Raw genomic sequence first — 22188 nt, 5'->3', positions numbered from 1 at the left:
CCCAGGATATTAAGATTCCCTCTGGCAGCAGCCAGCGGAACATTATTTTGTGTTGAATCAGTAGGGTTGTCAAAAAGTTGTAGTTTTTTCTGTATTCTCTTATTCTTCTTGGAACTTGTTTTAAGGTTATTATTTCTTTCCCTTGGTAGCAGGGTTTTCCCTCTCTCATGGACGTGTAGATCTCTTCTTTTACAGTTTTACGTGCGAATCTAACATGTATTTCTTTAGGTAGTTTGTTCCTACGAGCATAGTTCGTATGGACTCTATATATTTCGTCAATTTCCCTACTAATTTCGGTTTTTTCCTTTTGGGTAGCCTCTACTAATATATCTGTCATCAGGTCTCTTAGATCTTCTCCTTTTGTTTCTGCAATATTTTGAAATCGTAAGAAGAATGATGCTTTTTCTAATTCTAAATGGGTAATTGACTCTTCGAGTTCTCTAGTTGACTCCATTTGATTTTGTTCGATATTGTCCATCTTTTTCTCCGTTAGAATCATGTTGGCTTCCATGTTTTGGATTCGTTCTTCGTTTTTAACTATGTTTTGTTGTATTCTCTCAATCTTATCGTCCATTTTTTTAATATTATCATTTATTTGTCCTACTTCTGATTTCAATTCCTCATGGTTCTTTTTTGTTTCTTCGTGGTTATTTGCAATTGTTTCTTGGGTTTTGTTCATCCCCTCCTGAATCATAGCTAGTATAGACTGTATATTCTGTATGCTGTGTGCACTAGCAGCTTTTTCTTTGTCTGTCGTTAACATCGTGTCTATAGTTTTTTGTTGTGCGGGTGAAGATTGTGTAGGTATTGGGTTTGTTGTTAATTTTTTCCCTGATTTAGTTATTGTTAGTGAAGATGTTGCCATCGTTGTCTTTTGTATTAATTTTCCCCAAATTTTCATATACTAATTGATTGGGGGTGGGTGAAATATCGTTATATAAGGATCAGGATAATTAATTCGAAGGAGTTAGGGAGAAAAAACAATATTTTAACAATTCATTCTTCTATTCTTATCCCTAAACAGTATAATGCAATTAATACTTAAATACTAAATAATCACAATACTTAAATTCACTTTAAAATTAAACAATCTCTATATAACCTTTCTATAATAGATCAATGGGATTAAAGTTCTCTATAAATCATCTAAAGTATTCTATTGAGTTGTATCACCGTTACCAATATATGCTACCTATATTAATTATTACAATTATTATTCCTTAATGATATCTATAACAATCTCTAGGCAATGTCTATATTAATATCTAACTTTCTAGTCAATATGCAATATAATTCCACTTAATCAATATATTATTTTGCAATCTATATAGTTGTTTCAATAGGGTAGGAAATAGTAAGACAATAAGAGAAAAAAAAAATAATAATAATAATAATAGTAATGTTAAATCATTTCCTTATTATGTATTATAATAATTTCAAATTGGATATTAATATTCTTTAAGCAAAGTTAAGTAAGTTTTAAAATAGATGAAATTTAGTAGTTTAATATTTAAAGTTCTCAAGTATATCACTCTCAAACCAATTGGGGTTGCTTCCTTCTCCTTTCCTTCTTCCTTCGTTCTTCAGTTCGCCCTCTTTTCACTCAGCTGTCCCAGTTCTGTTTCAATATCCTCTATTAAATCCATAAGTAAATCAAGTAAATCAATTGTTCCAATATTCCTGTGTAGCAGGTTGTATCTCCTTTGGCAACAGCGTCAATGTATCTAATGTCTCACTACACGTCTCGTGTCTGTAGTTGAATTTACTATTGTCGCTGGATACAAAGTGAAAGTTTCCTTCTCCAAATCCTCAGTCCGCCATTCGCTACTGTTCAGTTGGTTTCCTTCCGCTCACAACGATCTTAAAAAAGTCTCAGTTCTTTAGGTTTACTTTCTACAATCTTTCTCTTAAATAATCCTTTTTTCCTCTGTTAAGTCAAATTGTGTTATTTTAAGGTTATAATCCACCGCTTACTTATAATCCTCTTTGTCTGTCACTCGTTCCTTTCGCCTGTCAGATCTGCGTTGTCATTGTGTGTATTGAGCTTCGCTCCGATCACTGTCTCTCGCCGCTTGCTTGACGATCTTGCCGCCGCTTTTTGGAGTCCTATTCTCGCCAATGTATTTAGGTCCTTATGATTATACCTTTATATCTCAATCTACTTAGTCTTTACCGATGTTTCTCTTGAATCTTCGCTTCCACACTTATCGGTTGACAGCGCTCCGGCCAGCCAAAATGGCTGGTTTTTTTCCTGGCTGGAATTAGGAGGGTTTCCTCTGAACCTTCAGGGTGATTGCTGTCGCCCCCGAGGTCCTAGAGAGTCCTCCTTTTTCTGTCGACCTCTCCGTGGTCGATAGTGCCAAAAACGGCTTCCAATCAAGAAAATTGAAGCTTCGGAGACGGAGCCTCGTTCCCCTCGCTCCTTACACGCTGACGTCACCGCAGGAAGTCCTGGAGGAGCCCCTCTCTATGGGAGTGTACTGGCCGCTTTAAAGGTGATAACCAAAACCTTGAAGCGCACCCGGAAGACCACCGGGAGCCAGTGCAGCTGGCGTGTTACATGGGAACTCCACGTCGCTCCCATAACCACCTGCGCGGCCGCACTCTGCACCAGTTGGAGCCTCCGAGTGCACCTCAACGGGAGCCCCATGTAGAGAGTGTTGCAATAGTCCAGACAAGAGGTGATGAGGGCATGAGTGACTGTGCGTAGGGAGTCCCGATCTAGAAAGGGACGCAACTGGCGGATCAGGCGAACCTGATGAAAAATCCTCCCGGTCACGGCCGTCAAGTGCTCTTCTAAAGACAGCCGTGAATCCAGGAGGACGCCCAAGTTGCGAGTCCTATCCGTGGGGGCCAATGATTCGCCCCCAATAGTCAGCGATGGCACCAGCTGACTATATCGGGATGTCGGAAACCACAGCCACTCGGTCTTGGGTGGGCTGAGCATGAGCCTGTTCCTCCCCATCCAGATCCGTACGGCCTCCAGGCACTGGGAGACCACACCATTCCAAGCTTGGGGACTTTTATCCACAGCTGAGCTTGCAAACTGCCAATCATGCCTGGGCTTGGAGAGAAGGCCCTCTTCTCTGTGGATAAAAGTCCCCAAACTTGGAATGCAGGGTGTGTGTGTGTGTGTGTGTGTGTGTGTGAATGCATGTGCTTAGCTACCAGCAGTTAGAGTAGGCGAGGAGCTTGTGGGGCACCAAATTGTCCCCACGTCGAGTTAGAGTTAACCGGTGAGACTTATTCTGTCCCGACCCCACAGTCCCAAGTCAGCTATGCCCAGTGAACAGCCACACCCACCACCCATGCCCACCTAGTTGCGGCCATGCCTACCCAGCCACACCCACCTGGCCGCTGTGAGTCATCATAGTCTTACGTGCAACTTGCCCTTTAAGGCAACCATAATGCTGATGTGGCCCTCAGTGAAATTGAGTTTGGCACCCCTGTCCATTTTAGACAAGTGACTGTCCAGTCTCTTCTTTAAAACCTTCAGTGATGGAGCATCCACAACTTCTGAAGACAAGCTGTTCCACTGGTTAGTTGTCCTCACTGTTGGGAGGTTCTCCTTAATTTCAGGTTGCTTCTCTCCTTGATAGTTTCCATCCATTGTTTCTCTTCCTGCCCTCTGTGGCTTTGGACAATTAACCCATTCCTCTTTGTGGCAGCCTCTCAAATATTGGAATACTGCTATCATGTTCCTCCTAGTCCTTCTTTTCTCTAGACTAGCCAAACACAAATCCTGCAACAGTTCTTCATACGTTTTAGTCTCCAAGCCTTTAAAAGTTTTAGTTGCTCTTCTTTGCACTTTTTCCAAAGTCTCAACATCTTTTTTGTAATGTAGTGACCAAAACTCGATGCAGTATTCCAGGTGTGATCTTACTTACAGATCATACCAAACCAATCTTATTTCATTCTTTGACAAAGGGACTAAATTAGTAGACCAGCAAAATGCTGCGTGACATAGTATACTTAAGACTTCAACAAGGCATTCAACAAAGTAGATCACGACCTATATATTGGTAAATTAGAAAAATCTGGGATAGACAGCATCACCACCAGATCGATTTGCAACTGGTTGACAAACCAGACTCAGTGAGTATTCCTTAATGGTACTCCCCTTCTATTCCCTCATCTAAGTCATTTACATGTAGATGTACGTGAAGAGAAGCCCATTTTTTAAAAAAAGGCTGATTGGTCTGTAGTTTCTTGGGTCTGTTTCCCCTCCCCCAACCTTTTTTTTTTTTTTAAATGGGAACCACATCAGCTCTTTTCCAGTCCTCTGGTAGTTGGAAATTTGGATGGCAAGTGTACCAACAAAACAACCACTTCACAAACATAAGGCACAACATAGGAGAACAAATCCATCATGACAAGATTCAGCAGTCTATCTGCATTTGAAAGACAAAAGGTCATTCTTGAACAGGGGTCACCAACCAGGGGTGGGTTCTACTTACCTTTACTACCGGTTTGCAACGGGATCGCACACGTGCGCTTGCTTCGCTAGCGTGCGCGCCTTGCTTCTGCGCATGCGCAGATCACTGATGACAATGTCTGGGGTTGTCGAGCTTCACCTTTGAGTGTGTGCGTGTGGTGTTTGTTCGGTGGAGCACAGGTGGTTCCAGAGGAGGCTGACAGGGGTGGTGGGCGGGGCCTCCTGCTGGTTTTACTACCGGTTCTTGTGAACCGGTCCAAACCGGGGGCAACCCACCCGTCACCAACCTTTCGGACCTCAGGGACCACTATATTCAAAATTTTAAATCCCACGGACCACTAATATGAATTTTTAAAAAAATAAATAGTATTTAGTGCAATATAAAAATGCAAATAATTTTTCTGCGGACCACCAAAATTTTCTCACGGACCACCAGTGGTCCACAGACCACTGGTTGGTGACCACTGCTTTTGAAGACAGCAAAGCCCACATTCTGGATAGAGAAGACCACTGGTTTGAAAGACAGATAAACTAAGCCATCTGTTAAAATTGAACAGCCCTCTTTCACCAACAATCTCCTGTCTACAACACATTCCTTTCAGCAGTTCCAAGAAGATTCCACACCCATTTGCACTCTGATTCAGGTGACCCTGAGGGCACAGATAAATCCCCAAGGGGTTTCAAGGGCTCTCAGAGATCTAATGACCCACCCTCAAAGTGCTAACAACCAGATGACTGCAAATCCTTCCATTCCCCAGCATTTAGTCAGAACTGAGGATGCTTCTTGGATGAGAAGCAAACCGTCTTCAAGAAAAAAAACAAAGAAAGTCCACTTGCCTTTTGAAAAAGCACCACTGGGACAAAATAGCTTACTGCTATGCCCCTGGGGATGAGGTAACTGCAGTTTAGGAGAGCATTAAGAAAGAGCTAATTTAAACAAACTCAAGTGAGACCAACATTGTTGAGCCCGTTACTGTGACAGTTGCATGGCACAGTGCACATATAGAAACACATTTTGTGTTTCTATATGTGCAAACACAAATGGGTTTCTATATATATATGCAATGTGGTTTGATATGCTGACATGTAACAAACCCACAAAATCAGAAGAATCTGAGTTTTGAACCCACGTGCCTACGTAGTTGATCCACGATTATATAGACTAGACTAGATTAGATTAGACTAGACTAGACTAGAATTCTTTATTGGACACATAAGGAATTTGTCTTTGGTGCATATGCTCTCAGTGTACATAAAGAAAAAATAAAATATATTTGTCAAGAATCATGAGATACAACACTTAGTGATAGTCATATGATACTAATAAGCAATCAAATCATACTAGGAAACAATAAAAACACTCACAAAAGAAATACAAGAAAAGGAGGAAACAATACTACATGGTATGGGAGAAATTGTATGAATGGTTAGAGGAGAGGTATAAAGGGCAAGGAAATATTAAATGAGGAAGATACAGGATTTGAAACGTAACAACAAACAAGTGGAAATTGAACTGACAGAATGATTGAAATTGAGTACATGGTTATTTTTATATATATAAATCAATATTAGAATCATATATATAAACAGTAAATTGAAATAAGGGAGAAAAATGGATATATAAGAAATGATTACCAATGCGAAAATGTTGCAAAGAAGAAAATTGTAAAAAAAAATTATTTTTTTAAAAAACTATTTCATAAAAATTGTTTTTTTTTAAAAAAAAAAATACAATATAAGTCGTAAAGATACAAGCAACATGGATATAGCCATAAGAGGGAAGAGATAGATACTAGTAAGGTTGAGAAAAAGAATAGTAATACAGTCTTAGTAGTTAATATGACAGTGTTGTGGGAATTAGTTGTTTAGCAGAGTGATGGCATTCGGGAGAAAGTGTCCTTGTGCCTAGTTGTTCTGGTGCGCAGTACGCAGTACTCTATAACGACATTTTGAGGGTAGAAGTTGAAACGCTTTATGTCCAGGATGTGAGGGGGTCTATAGATATTTTCACAGCCCTTTTTTTTGACTAGTGCAGTATACACATCTGTATACTGTGTGTTCTATAGGTAGGTAGGTAGGTAGGTAGGTAGGTAGGTAGGTAGGTAGGTAGATAGATAGATAGATAGATAGATAGATAGATAGATAGATAGATAGATAGATAGATAGATAGATAGATAGATAGATAGATAGATAGATAGATAGATAGATAGATAGTGTTCTGTGCTGGTTAATACTTGGTGGTGGTTTCCAGCGGATTCCAGGTAAATAAATCTAGCAGAACACATTTGTTTCCAAGGCTGCGTTTTATTCGGATTTTTGGCTTCATTCCACGTTCTTTTGATCCCGATTTCTTGTCGACTCCAAAGCCGGTCCTTTCACTCTCACCCTAGAAACGCTGTCCGCCCTTCTTAAACCGGACTGCAAGCAAAAAAAACCCGTTTTGCTTTCCTTCCCATAAACCGGGCGTCGTCTTTGCAAAGCTCAAATCTGGAGCTTACCGGCAATTCTGCAGGTTGTTTTTCCCCTTAAATCCTAACCGGTTGCACACGTTGCTATGGGTGTTTTGCTTGCATTTCACATTTCCCACTCCTTATTATCTCTACCATCTTCTGCTCGTTCCCGTTTCCGTTCTCGAAACTAACGTAATTTCCGCGGAAGGTGTGGCGGCGGCGGCGGGTGTTGGAGGGGATGGCTGCTCTTTCGGCACCGCCGAGGTTGGCGAAGGGAGAGTCGGGAAGGGCTGGAGGTTCGGCTGAGGGGGGCGGCGGCGACGACGAGCTCGTTTTGTGGACTCTGCGCCAAATGGCGGTTCCCAGGGTCTTTCTGCGGCCTTGCTTCCGCCATGGGCGCCCGAGGACCAGCTCGGGTGAATCCCTGCCCACCATGGATGGAGGCTCAGTCGAGTCTGTGGATCGGGTTTGGGGTTTGGGAAGGGAAGGGATGGTGCCCCTTGCTCTGCGCCACCGGAGCAAAGAATAATTTTGAGGCTGGGCTGGGCTGGAGGGCATTTTGCGCCTTCTTTTGCCTGCAGGATTTAATACTTGTTGCAAAAAAAAAAAAAAGTGGGGGGGGGAATGAGCATAAACCCGAGTAGAGGACTTGCAGTGCTGCAAATAATTGCTTGGTTTTCGGGGCTCAAAGATCAAAAAGGACTTTCCTGACATTTTGAAAGCACCTGACCTCCGCTCTTACGAAGAGAAAATAAAAGAATATAGAGAATAGAGAATAGAATATAGAATATAGAATATTTATTTATTTATTTTATTTTATTTAATCAAATTTCTATACCGCCCTACTCCCGAAGGACTCAGGGCGGTGAGCAGCCAAGATAAAATACAAATAATACAAATATTAAAAATCCCTTAAAATTATTAAATATTTTGGCCGAAACACAGATTAAAACACCCAATTTATAAAATCACGAATTAAAAAATTTAAAAATTTAAAAGAGGGGGGTTAGGCCAGGCCAGGAGATAGGATAGGATAGGATAGGATAGGATAGGATAGGATAGGATAGGATAGGATAGGGAATAGAAAGAACAGAAGAAGGAATAGAATAGAAGAAGGAATAAAATAAAATAAGAAATAGAATAAGAATAGAATAGAATAGAATTCTTTATTGGCCAAGTGTGATTGGACACACAAGGTCCAATCAATCTCGGTATACAAAAAAGAAAATAACATTTGTCAAGAATCATAAGGTACAATGCTTAATGATAGTCATAGGGAACAAATAAGCTATCAAAACCTATTAGGAAACAGTCAATATGAATTTTAAAGATACCAGCAACAAGGTTACAACTGAATAGTCAGAAGTGGGAGAAATAAAATTAGAATAAGAATAAGAATTAGAAATAGAATAGAATTAGAATTAGGAATAGGAATAGAAAAACAGTTGGAAGGGACCTTGGAGGTCTTTCTAGTCCAATCCCCTGCTTAGGCAATAATCCCTACACCACTTCAGACAAATGGTTATCCAACATCTTCTTAAAAACTTCCAGTGTTGGAGCATTCACAACTTCTGGAGGCAAGTCGTTCCACTGATTAATTGTTCTAACTGTCAGGAAATTTCTCCTTAGTTCTAGGTTGCTTGGTGTAAACAGCTTTCTTTCTTGCTTTTTTTTTTTTTTTTTTTGCTTTTTATTCCAGGAAACATTTCTTGGATTTGCCTTGGGAAGACATCTTATTCCCTCATATTCTTTCGCATCTCCCTCTGAGACAGCTCTTGAGCCTGCAAAGGGTCAGCAAGTGTTTCCGGAATCTAATCCAGCTTTATCTTACCAACCTGCGCTGTTTTGATTCTAGTCAGGTATTAGAAATTTTTTAAAAAGTCCTCTCATTATTACAGATCTCTGTAGAGTGCATAAGGTTAGAGGTCAAATTATAGCAACTGCTCCAATGTCAGAGGGGGTTTTCAGATTCATGTCAGAAGTGACAAAACAGAATGAGATATAATTTACTGGCTGAATTAACATCTCAAAGGTTGCTAAGCCTTTTAAAATTTTAGCAGTGATTTTATTAGAAAAATAAAAACACAGGTGCAAAAGTAATTGATTTTGTTAAGAAAAATAAATCAGATGGTCTTTGGTTTCTGTTGAATGTTTTAGTTGAAACATAGGTTGAAAATAAGCTATATCTTAACCTGAATAGAGGTTATCTCTAGTTAGAACTTATATGACTCAGTTTATCATTGATAAAGTCTTGATAACACTTGTTTCATTTTTTTGTTTTCTTCTATTTTTCTAAAGTTCACAGTCTTTCCTTATTTAACAATATCTTTGACATAGTTTGGTAATGCTGAGATAATTTTGGTTTATTCCTTTTTTTTCCTTACATTGTTATACTAGGAGTGCAAAAGGCATATAGCATAGGACAGGAGTCAGCAACCTGTGGCTCTGGAGCCGCATGTGGCTCTTTCATCCTTCTGCTGCTGCTCCCTGTCACCGGTCAGCTCCACAATTGATAGGGCTTTCGATTAGGACAGTAGAGGAAAAAGGATGCCGTGCTAGGAGGAGACTTTATGGTGGGGGAACCGGACTTCCGGTCGGCTTCAGAATTGAACGGAGGGCTTCTCGTTAGAGCCTTTGTGGCTCTTTGAGTGTTTAAGGTTGCCGACCCCTGGTATAGGATATAATGGTTTGTTTTCTTGCCTACAAATAGGTTGGGCCTCATATCCCAAAACCTGCATTCTGTGTCCTGTTAAGAGACAATAAAGTGCTGCAGCAACTAGCCTTGCAAAACTGTTCTGACTGGTTATCTGACAAGGAACTGCTTCCCGTGATTGGCCAAAACCATCAGCTGCAACAGATTGAATTGAACGGCTGCGTACAGCTGAGCCGCCATGCTTTGGTGGCCATCTCTTTGGGCTGCCCCAATTTGCGGCAACTTTCTTTGGCCCATTGCGAATGGGTGGATGGACTTTCCTTGCGGAGCCTCGCTGATCACTGCAAAGAGCTTGAATCTCTAGATCTTACAGCCTGCCGGCAGCTGAAAGATGAAGCCATTTCCTATCTTGCTCAAAGATGCAACAAATTAAAATCTCTTTCGCTGGCTGTTAATGCCAATGTTGGTGATACGGCAGTAGAAGAAATTGCCAAAGCCTGTTCTGACCTGGAGCATTTGGACCTCACAGGCTGCCTGCGAGTGAAGAACAACTCCATTAGGTAATTTGTGCATAAGTGGGAGTAAAATATATTGTTCTTTTTTTTTTTTTTTTTTTTTGCAGTACATTTAGGTTTCATCTTTTCTTCAAGGGCCTCAGGATCAGAGGTGGTATTCAGCCGGTTCGGGTGAACCGGTAGCAGCGACTGCGGAGCGGGTGGGCACACCCGCCCCGACGTAATGCTATCCTATTTAGCCACGTTTTCGAGGCCAGGTGCATGCGCGAAAGGCATGTGTGCAAAGTGCATGCACGGAAGGCTGGGTGCATGCGCGGAAGGTGCATGCATGTGTGCACACGCCAAACTGGTAGTAAGAATATTGGAAACCCACCGCTGCTCAGGATGGCAGGCCAAGATTTGTCCTCTCAACATGAGGTAGGTTAGGCTGATAAATTGTTATGGTATCCTGGCTGAATGAAGAAGGAGACTTGATATTTTTAGTTTTTGGCTGTGATAGGTGGCCACTATAAGGAATCAGTCTCTGAATATCTTGCAGTGACAGAACTTGTCCTGATTTTGTGGCCAGAATTTGGTTCTGGTGCCAATTTTTGGTTTTAGAATATCCAAAATTAAAGTTAACTCTTAGACCAGATTAAATCCTATTTAGTACGCTTAACCAAGAGAGAGAGAGAGAAACAGGGAAATTTCTTCTCCATTTGACAGGAAGATAGCATCTAGAAAATAAGTAGACCCACTCCTTGTTTAGCAACCAAATTCCACTACAATGACCTGGTCATTAAATGAAATGTTTGCTAAGTGAACATAAGAGAGAGAGACTGTGAAGATCACAGGTTCCTGCCGTTCATTCGGATAAAGTTATCACACAGCTATGCCACTATTACTGTGGCATTCGTTGTAAATTTGGTTGTAAATGGTGCATATTGGTCAGAAAACAAATTGTTATTACTGCCAGGTTTGCAAATGGTTGTTTTAAAAGTAGTCCCTAAACATGGTGTAATACTAGAAAGAATTTTTAAAAAATCATTTTTGATTAATTACATGAAAGGATTACTTGCTGGATAAGAAGTTTTTTTGAGAAATTTATGTTGAGAAAGTTATTTACACAATGAAATAGTCGTGGTAATGACTACCAGCGAAGGCTCCTGGATTGGGTCTGAAAGGCGAAAACAGAAACAGTATGCTCCATCCCATAATTGGGTAGACCAGGTTGTTCTGGTAGACCGGTCCCACCAAAAGAAAAATGTTGAAGCTTTTGAGAAGGAATATGATACTCTGATGTAAGATTGGTTGGCTGTTATAGTTGGGGAAGGTCATAATTTTTAAACTAAGGACATGCAATTTTGATTAGACCATGGACTATATTAATGTTTATCTGGTATACTAGGGACTGCACTGTAGAAAATTAGTAAGGGCATGAAAAACATATCTAAAAATCTTATATACCACTTTACAGTGCTTTACAGCCTTCTCTAAGTGGTTTACAGAGTCAGCATAGTGCCCCCAACAATCTGGGACCTCATTTTACCCACTTTGGAAGGATGGAAGGCTGAGTCAACCTTGAGCCTGGTGAGATTTGAACTGCCAAATTGCAGGCAGCCGGCAGTCAGCAGAAGGAGCCTGCAATACTGCACTCTAACCACTGCACCACTATGGCTTATGGAACAGTTACTCACACTCGGCCATAAGAAGCAGACAAGGGCAAACCACTTCTGAAATCTTGCCAAGAAAATTACAGAGACTTGTTCAGGCAGGTGCCAGGAATCTACACTGACTTAAAGACACAGAAATAAAATAAAATTTGCCAGCTACAGAAGAATTAGTCTGTTTACAGGTATTCAAAGATCCACTTTATAAATCAAAGAAATATTGCATCTCTTATTCTTGTTTAAGAAATGTTTAAGAAATCTATATGGGCTAGTAGGTATTACTATCTTCCATGCACATCACATAAGCATGCAGACATAAAGAAGGGGAAGGAATTTTATTATTAAAATAAATATTGAAATCCAGAGTCGACAATAACACTCATAATAAAGTATTTAGTCCAGTATTTTGCGGTAGTTTATATACATGGTACATACACTGCACTCCCTGAAGATCCTTACTTAAGAAAAGAATTTTGAACAAATGAGTCTATGGTCCTGCATAGTTGTTTGGAGTGATGGAATATTAAATATTTCAAGTGCAACAGCATGGGAACTGAAATTCTTGAATTTATATTTTGGTGTTTAGTGTTTGGTTCCAGTAGCAGAAATTTCTGCTGAATGATGATGTGTCAGTTTCTCTCTGGTTTACATTGCTTTCCTACTTTATTTTAAACTGATTATATAAAAAAGTATATATTAAAATAAAACCCAGTTGGAGCTTGAAAAGTTTAGGCACAGGTAATCATGGTGAAAAACAACCTTTGTCATTTGCTGAATGGAATATAGCACAGTTTGTCCTAAAAATATTTTTCTACATTAGAAGTTTACACTCATTTTAACAGAATTTAAGGAATACGCCTTATTTCTATACCAAACGTATACCTAAAAGATATTTGCATACTGGAGAAAAATGGCCTTAATTATTGTGAAAATCAGATCAATGATAAGTAATTCACAAAAGTCTACTTTGTATTAAGAATACTGATTAAAATCAAGGTTTCTATCAAATAAAAAAATCTATACTTATGACATGACATATAAGACCTATTTTTAAAATCCTACCTTGAGAATAGTCCAAACTTAAGATGTGATAGGTATGCAGAATTAATATCCATAAATTATTTAAATTCTGTGTCAGACTTGTTTTGCCAATATGAAGTTACGTTGTTTTGGGGGAAGGGCCAAAAAAAGTCTCAAAAACGGGCTGAAAAAAGCCTTGAAAATGGGCCAAAAAAAGCCTTGAAAACGGCCAAAAAAACCTCGAAAATGGGCCGAAAAAAGGCCTGAAAAAGGCCAAAAAATGTGGGTGGGCGGGGCTTTGGCAATATTTGGTCTATAAGATGCACAGACATTTTCACCCCCTTTTGGGAGACAAAAGAGTGCGTCTTCAAGTCCGAAAAATACGGTATTTTTGACATTGAGGCATATTCCCACAAAGTGGTCTATCTTTCTAAATAATGATTTTCAGTAAAAAGGCATAACGTATCTTGGTAGCTATTGTATATAGTGCAACTCCATATACTTTGTAGGAATATAAGGCTTGGGAATGCTTAAGCAGATAAAAAGCTGTCAGGAAAGGGAATCCAGACTTAAATTTTCCTCCCGTAATAAATCATCTTTGAAAATTGTTCAGCTTTATAACATTGCTGCGAAGTACATTACAGACAAATGATTTGACTTCATTGCTCTCAAAGTGTAATACTATTCATTGTCAATGAGAGTAGTTCCTGGTGGATGACTGTAATCTTGATGTTTTGTGTGTTCTCTTTTGATAGGACCTTGGCAGAGTACTGCCCTAAGCTTCGTGCCTTGAAGGTGAAGCATTGTCACGATGTCGCGGAATCCAGCCTGAGCATATTGCGTAGTCGCGGAGTGGAGTTGGATGTTGAGCCTCCATTTCAACGTGCCCTAGTTCTCTTACAGGATGTAGTGGGCTTTGCCCCATTTATTAATCTTCAGATCTAATGAAAAGAAGATACTGGAATTGTCTCTGGGTAATCCCGCAAAGTTTAAAAGTCTAATATTTCATCTTTTTTCATTATTGAACTGGGCCTGTTTTGAGCCATTAATTCCTCATGTGGAAGTTTGTGTTGAAAAAAAAACAAACTCTGCATTTGCGTGAAAAGTATAATTTCCAGCTTCCATTTATTGCTGCTTCTCATTAATTGCCCTACCTGTCTGTTATTAAAGATATTCTAGCGATTGATTTGAACTGTAAAGTAGCCCCAAGCAATGGCATTGTTGAATCTGTTATCCAGTGACTTTTTCACATGGAACTTGACAAATCAGTGTGGAAATACTGTGGGAAGATTTAAAAAGCTCCTTGGAGGCCAAGAGATGGACAACACTATAATTTTTCTGTTGTTTTGAACGGAATGCTTGAGAAATAATTGCATCTATTTAGAATTGCTATTATTATTTTTTTTAATTTTGTAGTTCTTTTTAGGGTTAAAGGAAAGAATACTTTTAAATCAGGCTTGAAGTCTTGGTGATTGTGTGGACACAGCCATGCAGTTTTAGTGCATAAGTATTGAGGTGGATTGCCACTGTCTTTTGGGACATTTTGACTTTCCAGTCATATCTATAGTCCTAATATTCCCTGGTGATTCAAGCAGAGGTGGTATTCAGCAGGTTCGTACCGGTTCGGGGCGAACTGGTAGCGGTGACTGTGAGTGGCCCGCCCACCCATCCCGGTATAACGCCATCCTATTTAGCCACGTTTCCGAGGTCTGGCGCATGCACAGAAGGCAAAGCACATGTGTGGAAGAGGCGCACGTGCGTTAAGCGAGCATGGGCGCGCGTGGCGGACCGGTGGTAAGAATTTGTGAAACCCACCGCTGGATCCAAGTATTAATCAGATGCAATTTTGGTAGTAGAACTGTGCAAAACATTTCAAATTGAACTGTTCCTCATTCGAAATGTGTTGTTCCAACTATGAAGCACCTTGTCTTGAATGAGAAGCACCTAATCTGAGTAATTTGGAAGTGTTTCAACATAAACACAGCTATGTTCCACGTGTGAGTCTGTTGCGTCAAGACAGCTCAGTTCAAAATCTTCTGTAGATCCTTGCTTAATTTCTGAGCCTAAACGTGGTCAGAATTACAGAACAGATGGGTTATAATGCTGACATCCACAAAATTGTCTCCTCTGAAAGACAAAGATGGTAATTATGTGTATAGAAGAAGTTACTATAACTAATATTCAAATGGCTGAAAAACCATTGGAAAATTCATGTCTGAAAGAAAGCATATTTCACCGTAATTTACATGAATATGCTTAAATTATACACACAGCCTTGTAGATCAACAAAAGTACTTTGTTAGCAATTATAGATCTTCTGTATGCAGAAGATAGGTTTTAAGTATATATAAACTAAGGAAATCCTAATATCTTAGATAAGTAAGGAGTTTAATGTCTCACTTCTTGGTTAATAACTAGTAAATCAAGTACTTCCTTGAGACTACACAGGGCTAATAATTCAGTGTAGCTTGCTTTTCTTGTCTGGTTACACCCGTTTTTATTTTTAACATCCTCCTTTTAAATTAACCTGTTTCTCAGTAAAATATCACCAATTTTGTGGGTTGTAACCATAAAGGGTTCATTACAATAAGTCTCAAAGTATGTATATAGTCTATGTTAAGATGGCTGACTTATCCCTATATTATTCTTGGGAAATTCGTAAGTCAGAATATCTTTTTTAGTAAGAGTGACTGAACCTGTCAATTAAAAGCAAATTTTATTTCTCTCCCCTTAGCAAGAGGTATAAAGTCAGTACTGTGGTGTACAGTTGTGTAATTCAAACACGCATGAGATGTGCTTCCAATTTAAATACTCGGCAGAAAATACCATATTTTTCAGAGTATAAGGCACACCTTTTTCCTCCCTAAAAGGGGGTGAAAATTTAGGTGCGTTTTATACACCGAATGTAGCCCCTCCCACCCACTGGTTCCCACCCTTTGGCCTCTGCCTCACAGCAGTTACCTCCTTGCAAGCAAACAGCAAGAAAAAATAGTTCCTTTCAGCTTCAGCACAGCCTAATTAGCACAAGTTGATTGGATCGTCCTCCCGACTCTCAGCTGATTTTCTCTCAGCTGTTTTGCGCAGGCTCTGCTGCTTGCTGCAAAGAGGTAAATTGCTGGAGCAGATTTTTTTTTCCCTTGTGCTAATCAAGCTATGCTGAAAACGAAAATGAAAGTAAAACTGGCTGTTGGCTGTTTGCTGCAACAAGGCAAACTTGCTCAGAGATAGAGGGAGATTTCTTCTTTTTCTTTTCCTCACCCAAAAAAGTAGGTGCGTCTTTTACTCTGGTGCGTCTTATATTCCGAAAAATACGGTAGTATGTATTTCAATTCTCAAAAAATTGGGAACTAATAGAAGAAATATATGTCATTGCCTCAGACCTGCACTATGTGACTCAATGTAGACACTGTGCTGCGTCTTATTTAATGGGTATTATAAAAGTTCTGTTATAAAAGGAGAACTATTAAAAGAGAACTGCACACTTTTCCTATAGAGAAGGATATACTGCACTATAAAGAAGGATTGTTTTTGTCAGCTAGTTGCAGCTTGTTAAATTACACATGTTGCTTAATGTTACCTTCTTTGCTGTTATAAGTCTTAGGTTGATGATCAAGAATACAATTCATGAAAGTGAAATTTGACAAGTTGGAGTATGTTAGATCTTTTTTTTTTTTTGAGATAACTAAAGACTTCTCTTTTCCCCACTCTATCAATGATATTTGAAACACTGAATTGAATCATGAAATTTAAGATATTATTAGAAAACAAAATGTTGTTTAAATCAAATGTAAATATGGTACTGATTCATCCTGTTGGTTAGGAGAATTCATTATGAAATAGAAAATATCCCTTGGAAATTAAAAAAAAAAAGTGTAATGAAGTTGTGTTGTTGGTAGAAATGAACAGTCCCAGTAAAATGCAATGCTATTACGGATCCTCTGCTGGCAGAGCCAGAGTTACAATTATAATTTATTCCATTATACTTGCCTAATAAATCTGATTTACTGTATGTTGTCTACATTTGAAGTTTTTTTTTTTTGCTATAGTTATTATTATTATTATTAAATTTATTGGCCAGCTCGACACAAGGCTACTCTCGGCAGCTTATAACAATAATAAATGAAGAAATAAAAAGTAAGTTTAAACAAAGCCAAAGTAAAATAATAGATCAATAAAATAAAATAATAGAACCATAAAACAACCAAGAAAAAGTAAACCGAGAAAATACTGTATTTTTCAGAGTATAAGACTCACCTTTTTCCCCCCTAAAAGGGGGTGAAAATTTAGGTGTGTCTTATACACCAAATATAGCTCCGCCCACCCACTGGTTCCCACCCTTTGGCCTCTGCCTCCCACCAGTTTACCTCCTTGCAGCAAGCACCAAGAAGAAAGAGCTCATTTCAGCTTCAGCACAGCCTAATTAGCACAAGTTGATTGGATCGGCCTCCCGACTCTCAGCTGTTTTGCAGGGCCTCTGCTGCTTGCTGCAAGGAGGTAAATTTTTTTTTTCTTGTGCTAATCAAGCTATGCTGAAAACGAAAATGAAAGTAAAGCAGGCTATTTGCTGTTTGCTGCAACAAGACAAAATTGCTGGGACGCAAAGGCAGATTTCTTGTTTTCCTCACCAAAAAAGGTAGGTGCGTCTTATAGTCCGGAGCATTTTATACTCCGATAAATATGGTACATCAATATGACTAGTTAAAAGTACATGGGCAAGTGGGGAACAGAGTTTGGGGAGGGGGAGGAGAAGTGGAAACTGCTATCAATCTAAGTAGCCACCTCCAGAGTAGAACTTTCCCATTGGATCCTCAGGCCAACTCACAGAGCCAGGTCTTTAGGCTGTTATTGAAGGCCAGGATCTTGCGGGCAGATCTTACTCTGGAAGGCAGGATGTTCTAAAGGGTGGGTGCTGTGGCAGAGAAGACTCTTGAATTTTGACAGAGTTCTTGGACCAACAGGATCCACAGTAGTGCCTCTGCCAGCCTGAGTAGGATGGGCTAATCTTAGTGGAATGAAATGATTCATGTAGCCTGGACCTATGTCATTAAGGGCATTAAAGGTTATAACCAGAGATGGCATTCAGCCGGTTCATACCATTTTGAGTGAACTGGTAGCGGCGACTGACTGCGGGTGGCCTCTCGTAATGCCATCCTATTTAGCCACGTTTTCGAGGCCGGGCGCATGCGCGGAAGGTGCCCGTGAAGGGAGTGTACATGCGTGGTGAACCAATGGTAATATATGAAACCCACCACTGGTCATAACCAACACCTTGAACTGCACTCAGAAGCAGACTGGTAGCCAGTGAATTTTGAAGAGGTGTAGTATGAGCCTTCATAGGGGCACCAAAGATGGTGCTTGCTATTGCACTTTGCACCAGTTGAAGCTTCTGAATGGATTTCAAAACAATTGTTATTCAGGCGAGGCTAGATCAGGGGTCAGCAATCTGCGGCTCTGGAGCCGCATGCGGCTCTTTGGGCCCTCTGCTGTGGCTCCCTGTCAGGTGATCCCACCACTGGCTGGCCCCGCCCCTCACCCTCCCTGTCACTCCTCGCCTAGCCTGAGAAGGGCGACGGGGGATGGAGAAACAGTCAGGACAGCCAGAGAGATACAGAGAGAGGGGGAGAGAGAGAGACATAGAGAGACGAGAGAGAGGGGAGGAGAGGGAGGGAGAGAGGGGAGAGAGAGATATGTCAAAAGGATTTTGTGTTTCCTGGTGTTTCTTACCAACTGGTTCTTTGCCTTAATAACCGGCTGGGTAGGCGTGGCTAGGGGGGTGTCATGTGACTGGTGGAAGTGAGTGACATTGAGTTGGCCACGCCCACTCAGGTTTTGTGGCTCCCAGTGTTTTCTGTGGGAAACGGGTCCAAATGGCTCTTTGAATATTTAAGGTTGCAGACCCCTCGGCTAGATGATAAACTTCAGCAGTCCCCATTCAAAGTGCATACTTGCATTTTCTGTTCCACCATCATGTAATACAGTAGTATTTCCAGTCTTTTGGGTCCACTCAGAACATTGAGAGCATCAAAATTCACAAGATCATTGAACTGTAACAATTGGATAGGAACATGTAGACCTTTGAATTCAATTCCATACTCAGTACAGGACTCACAGGTTTTCAAACTGATGATGTTTCTATTTAAAGTATGAAACCAATCAATAAGTGAGTCATTTGCAGTCATTAAGTGAGATACCTGATTGTGACAGTTTTACTGCTAGCTTCTCTATTGACTTTGTCAGAAGCTGATTGTGAAGTTCACAACTGTGATCATGTGACTTTGGAATGTTGCAATGGGTGTATTTACTCACTGGTTGCAAAGCATCCAAATCTTTATCAAATGATAATTGCAATGGTTGAACATGCAAGCACCAATCATAATTACTTTTTCAGTGCTTTCATAACTTTGAATAGTTGCTTAAACGGAATAGTCGGTAAGTGAGGTCTAGCTGTAGTTTACTATATTGTTTTTAAGATACTTACAGATCAATATATTTGATTTGTCCAGAATCCTCTCAGGAATCAGTCAACTGATTTCTTATTTTCCCAGGTCGTCCTCTTCTCTTTTCTTAAAGGTAGAACTAACATCTGTCTTCCAATTACCATGTACTTTTTATTAGGATTACGTAAGATAATAGCAGGATGTCCAGCCATAGCATGAACAAATTCTTTTCGTATACAGTAGAACCTCTGGTCACAAACCCTTCTGACTACGACCAAATTGGGTTCCGACCAAAAAATTCACTTTTTTTTTTTTTTGCGGCCAATTTCCCCTTCTATACCATTTTTTTTGTAAGCGCCAAATTTCCAAAATTAGGTTCTGACCAAATTGGATTGCGACCAAGTTATGGAACAAACTCTGGTCGTGACCAGAGGTTCTACTGTACTTGAATGCAGTAGCTTTTGAACTCATTCAAGATCATTAAGTATTTCCCAATTATGTTCTTCAGATTCAAGCTAAAATCCTGCTCTTGTAACCAGTTTTTCATCATCTTAGATGGAATGCATAACCTTTCTAAAGAAAAGTGGCTGACTACACGAAACTTTGAATTCATAAAATAACTAAATTAGTGGATCAGCAAAATGCTGTGGACATAATATACTTGTACTTTGGCAAGGCATTTGACAGAGTAGACCACAACCTGCTTCTTGGTAGGATAGAACAATATGGAATAGAGTAGACAGTGCCACCATCAGATTGATTTGCATTTGGCTGGTCAACTGTACTCAGTGGGTAATCCTGAGTGGAACTACATCTACATGGAGGGAATCATGCAATGAGGTACCAAAAGGTTTGGGTTCGGGCCCAATATTCTTTAACATCTTCAAAAATCATCTAGATGAGGGGATAGAATAGATAGAATATTCTACTCAACTAGTAACAGTTGAGTTCAGTAGTGGGATCCTCCCAGTTTAACAACCCCCAATGAAAAGAAACTCCAAGGCTTGAATTTCCTCAAAGCTATATTTTATTAGAGGTATTATATTGGCACATCTGGGGAAACCCAAATATGAAAGCTTCCAGAGGTTCTCCACCCAAAGGAAAGTTTAAGTCCCTGCCCAACACCCACAAGTCCATCACATGGTCCAATTACAGCACAATCCCAATTGGACAGGTCTCCCAGTTCCAGCCATCCACGTGCAGGGCAAGATGTCCTTGACTTTCTGAGAAAGGAATGTTATTATGACTACATATCACCCATGCTCCATACAATCCCCCCTCCCAATTTACCACAGCAGTAAATGTGCCAGGCCTGAAGATTCAACGAAAAAGATGGCTTCCAGGCATGACAACTGACTCAACAATATTAACTGTGAGAGGGATCTTGGAGTCCTAGTGGACAATCACGTAAATATGAGCCAACAGTGTGCTTCATCTGCCAAAAAAGCAAATGCAAACCTATGCTGCATCAAAAGAATGATACTATCAAGGTATTAGTATTGCTTTATACTGCTTTAAGACCACATTTGGAATACAGCATCCAGGTTTGGTGACTATGATACTAAAACTATGTTGAGACTCTAGAGTGCAGAGAAGAGCAACAAAGATGATTAGATAGCTGGAGGTTAAAACACACAATGAACAGTTGCAGGAACTGGGTATGTCTAGTCTAAGGAAGAGAAGGACCAGGGGTGGCATAATGGAAGTCTTCCAATATTTGAGGGGCTGTCATAGAGAAGATGGGATCCATTTATTTTCCAAAGTACTTGAGGGCAGGACAAGAAGCTATGGGTGGAAGCTAGACAGAGAGAGATTCAAGCTGGAACTAAGGAGAAACTTCCTGATATTGAGAACAATTAATCAGTGGAATACCTTTTCCTCCCGAAATTGCAGGTGCACCATCACTGGTGGTTTTTAAGACAGCCATTTAGAATGGTATAGGATCCCTTGATTGAGCAAGGGACTAGAAGATGCCAAAGTCCCTTCCAACTCTGCTATTCTGTTATTAAAGCAGACTGACCCTGAATCTAAAAGGAGATACTATAATGAGGAAAGGTTGTTGAGCAGCAAAACAGCCAGACTGGAACAACTCTTCAAAGGGAAACAGTATCTTCCAGGAATGCTGCAATTACATGATTCTTTGTGGAGAGAGAGAGGGAGGGAGGGAGGGAGGGAGGGAGAGACAGAGAGAGAGACAAACAAACAGAGAGAGAGAGAGAGAGAGAGAGAGAGAGAGAGAGAGAGAGAGACAGAGACAGAGACAGAGACACAGAGAGAGAGAGAGATGTGTGTGTGTGATATATATCACACACAGTGGTAGGTTGCTACCAGTTCGCCCCGGATCGGGCGAACTGGTAGCGGCGGTAGGCTCTGCCCACCCATCCGAATGCTTCTGCGCATGCGCAGAAGCGTTGCACATGCAAGCGAGCGCCCACAAGCGAACCAGTAGTGACAGGTTTTGAAACCCACTACTGACACACACACACACACACACACACACACACACACACACACACACACACACACCTTTTATAGATTGTGTGAACAAACGTTAATGATATCAATTGTACATGCATATATTTGAGAGTGAGGCAGATGGGGAATGTGACTAAAAAGTTCATTTAATATGAATAATACCCTTTTGCACTGTAGCATTATTGTCTCCAAGTAATACGTTTCAAGGACGGACACTGCTGTTTTTGAACACTGGATGTCTCCATAGGCCATGTAGTTAGTAGCAAAGCCCATTCAGTCTGTCAGTCAGCCATGGGATCAATTCAAATGTTAACAGCAAAAGAATTCCGATATGCAGAGACATTATTCCCTTGAACAAAGAAGGGGATGAAAGTTTTGGATTCATTTTTGATTTGAGCTCAGTGGCGTTTTTTAAAAACTCTCCAGTTCTCATTTAAAACGAAGGGGTCCTCCAGCATAACTATTTTAAAACACAGCACAGAAAGTCATTTTAACAAGTTTTCAGTGAGAAGAAACAAAGATGGGTAAAAAGCAAGTTCTTCACCATCATAGCA

General features: G+C 40.2%; 1 protein-coding gene across 1 annotated transcript; it reads left to right on the top strand.

Annotated features, from left to right (window-relative positions):
- Positions 1–7103: 7103 nt before the first annotated feature.
- On the top strand, positions 7104–16731 carry FBXL15 (F-box and leucine rich repeat protein 15). The gene is made up of 4 exons (XM_070945981.1): positions 7104–7149; positions 8585–8744; positions 9596–10098; positions 13478–16731. Exons 1-4 carry the CDS (start codon positions 7124–7126, stop codon positions 13665–13667), a joined length of 879 nt encoding a protein of 292 aa, XP_070802082.1. The 5' UTR covers positions 7104–7123; the 3' UTR covers positions 13668–16731.
- The last annotated feature ends 5457 nt before the right edge of the window (positions 16732–22188 follow it).

This window comes from Pituophis catenifer, unplaced genomic scaffold (assembly GCF_029215685.1).
Source record: "Pituophis catenifer annectens isolate HBS135680 unplaced genomic scaffold, rPitCat1.0.hap2 SCAF_6, whole genome shotgun sequence".
NCBI lineage: Eukaryota > Metazoa > Chordata > Lepidosauria > Squamata > Colubridae > Pituophis > Pituophis catenifer.
The sequence above is the reverse complement of the archived record's forward strand: the minus strand, read 5'-3'. Positions and strand labels throughout refer to the sequence as shown.

Bases quoted from the DNA above. Each gene is read 5' to 3' on its own strand.
- FBXL15 (XM_070945981.1), top strand. From the start codon at position 7,124: ATGGCTGCTCTTTCGGCACCGCCGAG. The intron at 8,745-9,595 runs GTATTAGAAATT...GCCTACAAATAG, and splicing joins GCTGTTTTGATTCTAGTCAG to GTTGGGCCTCATATCCCAAA. The intron at 10,099-13,477 runs GTAATTTGTGCA...CTCTTTTGATAG, and splicing joins GTGAAGAACAACTCCATTAG to GACCTTGGCAGAGTACTGCC.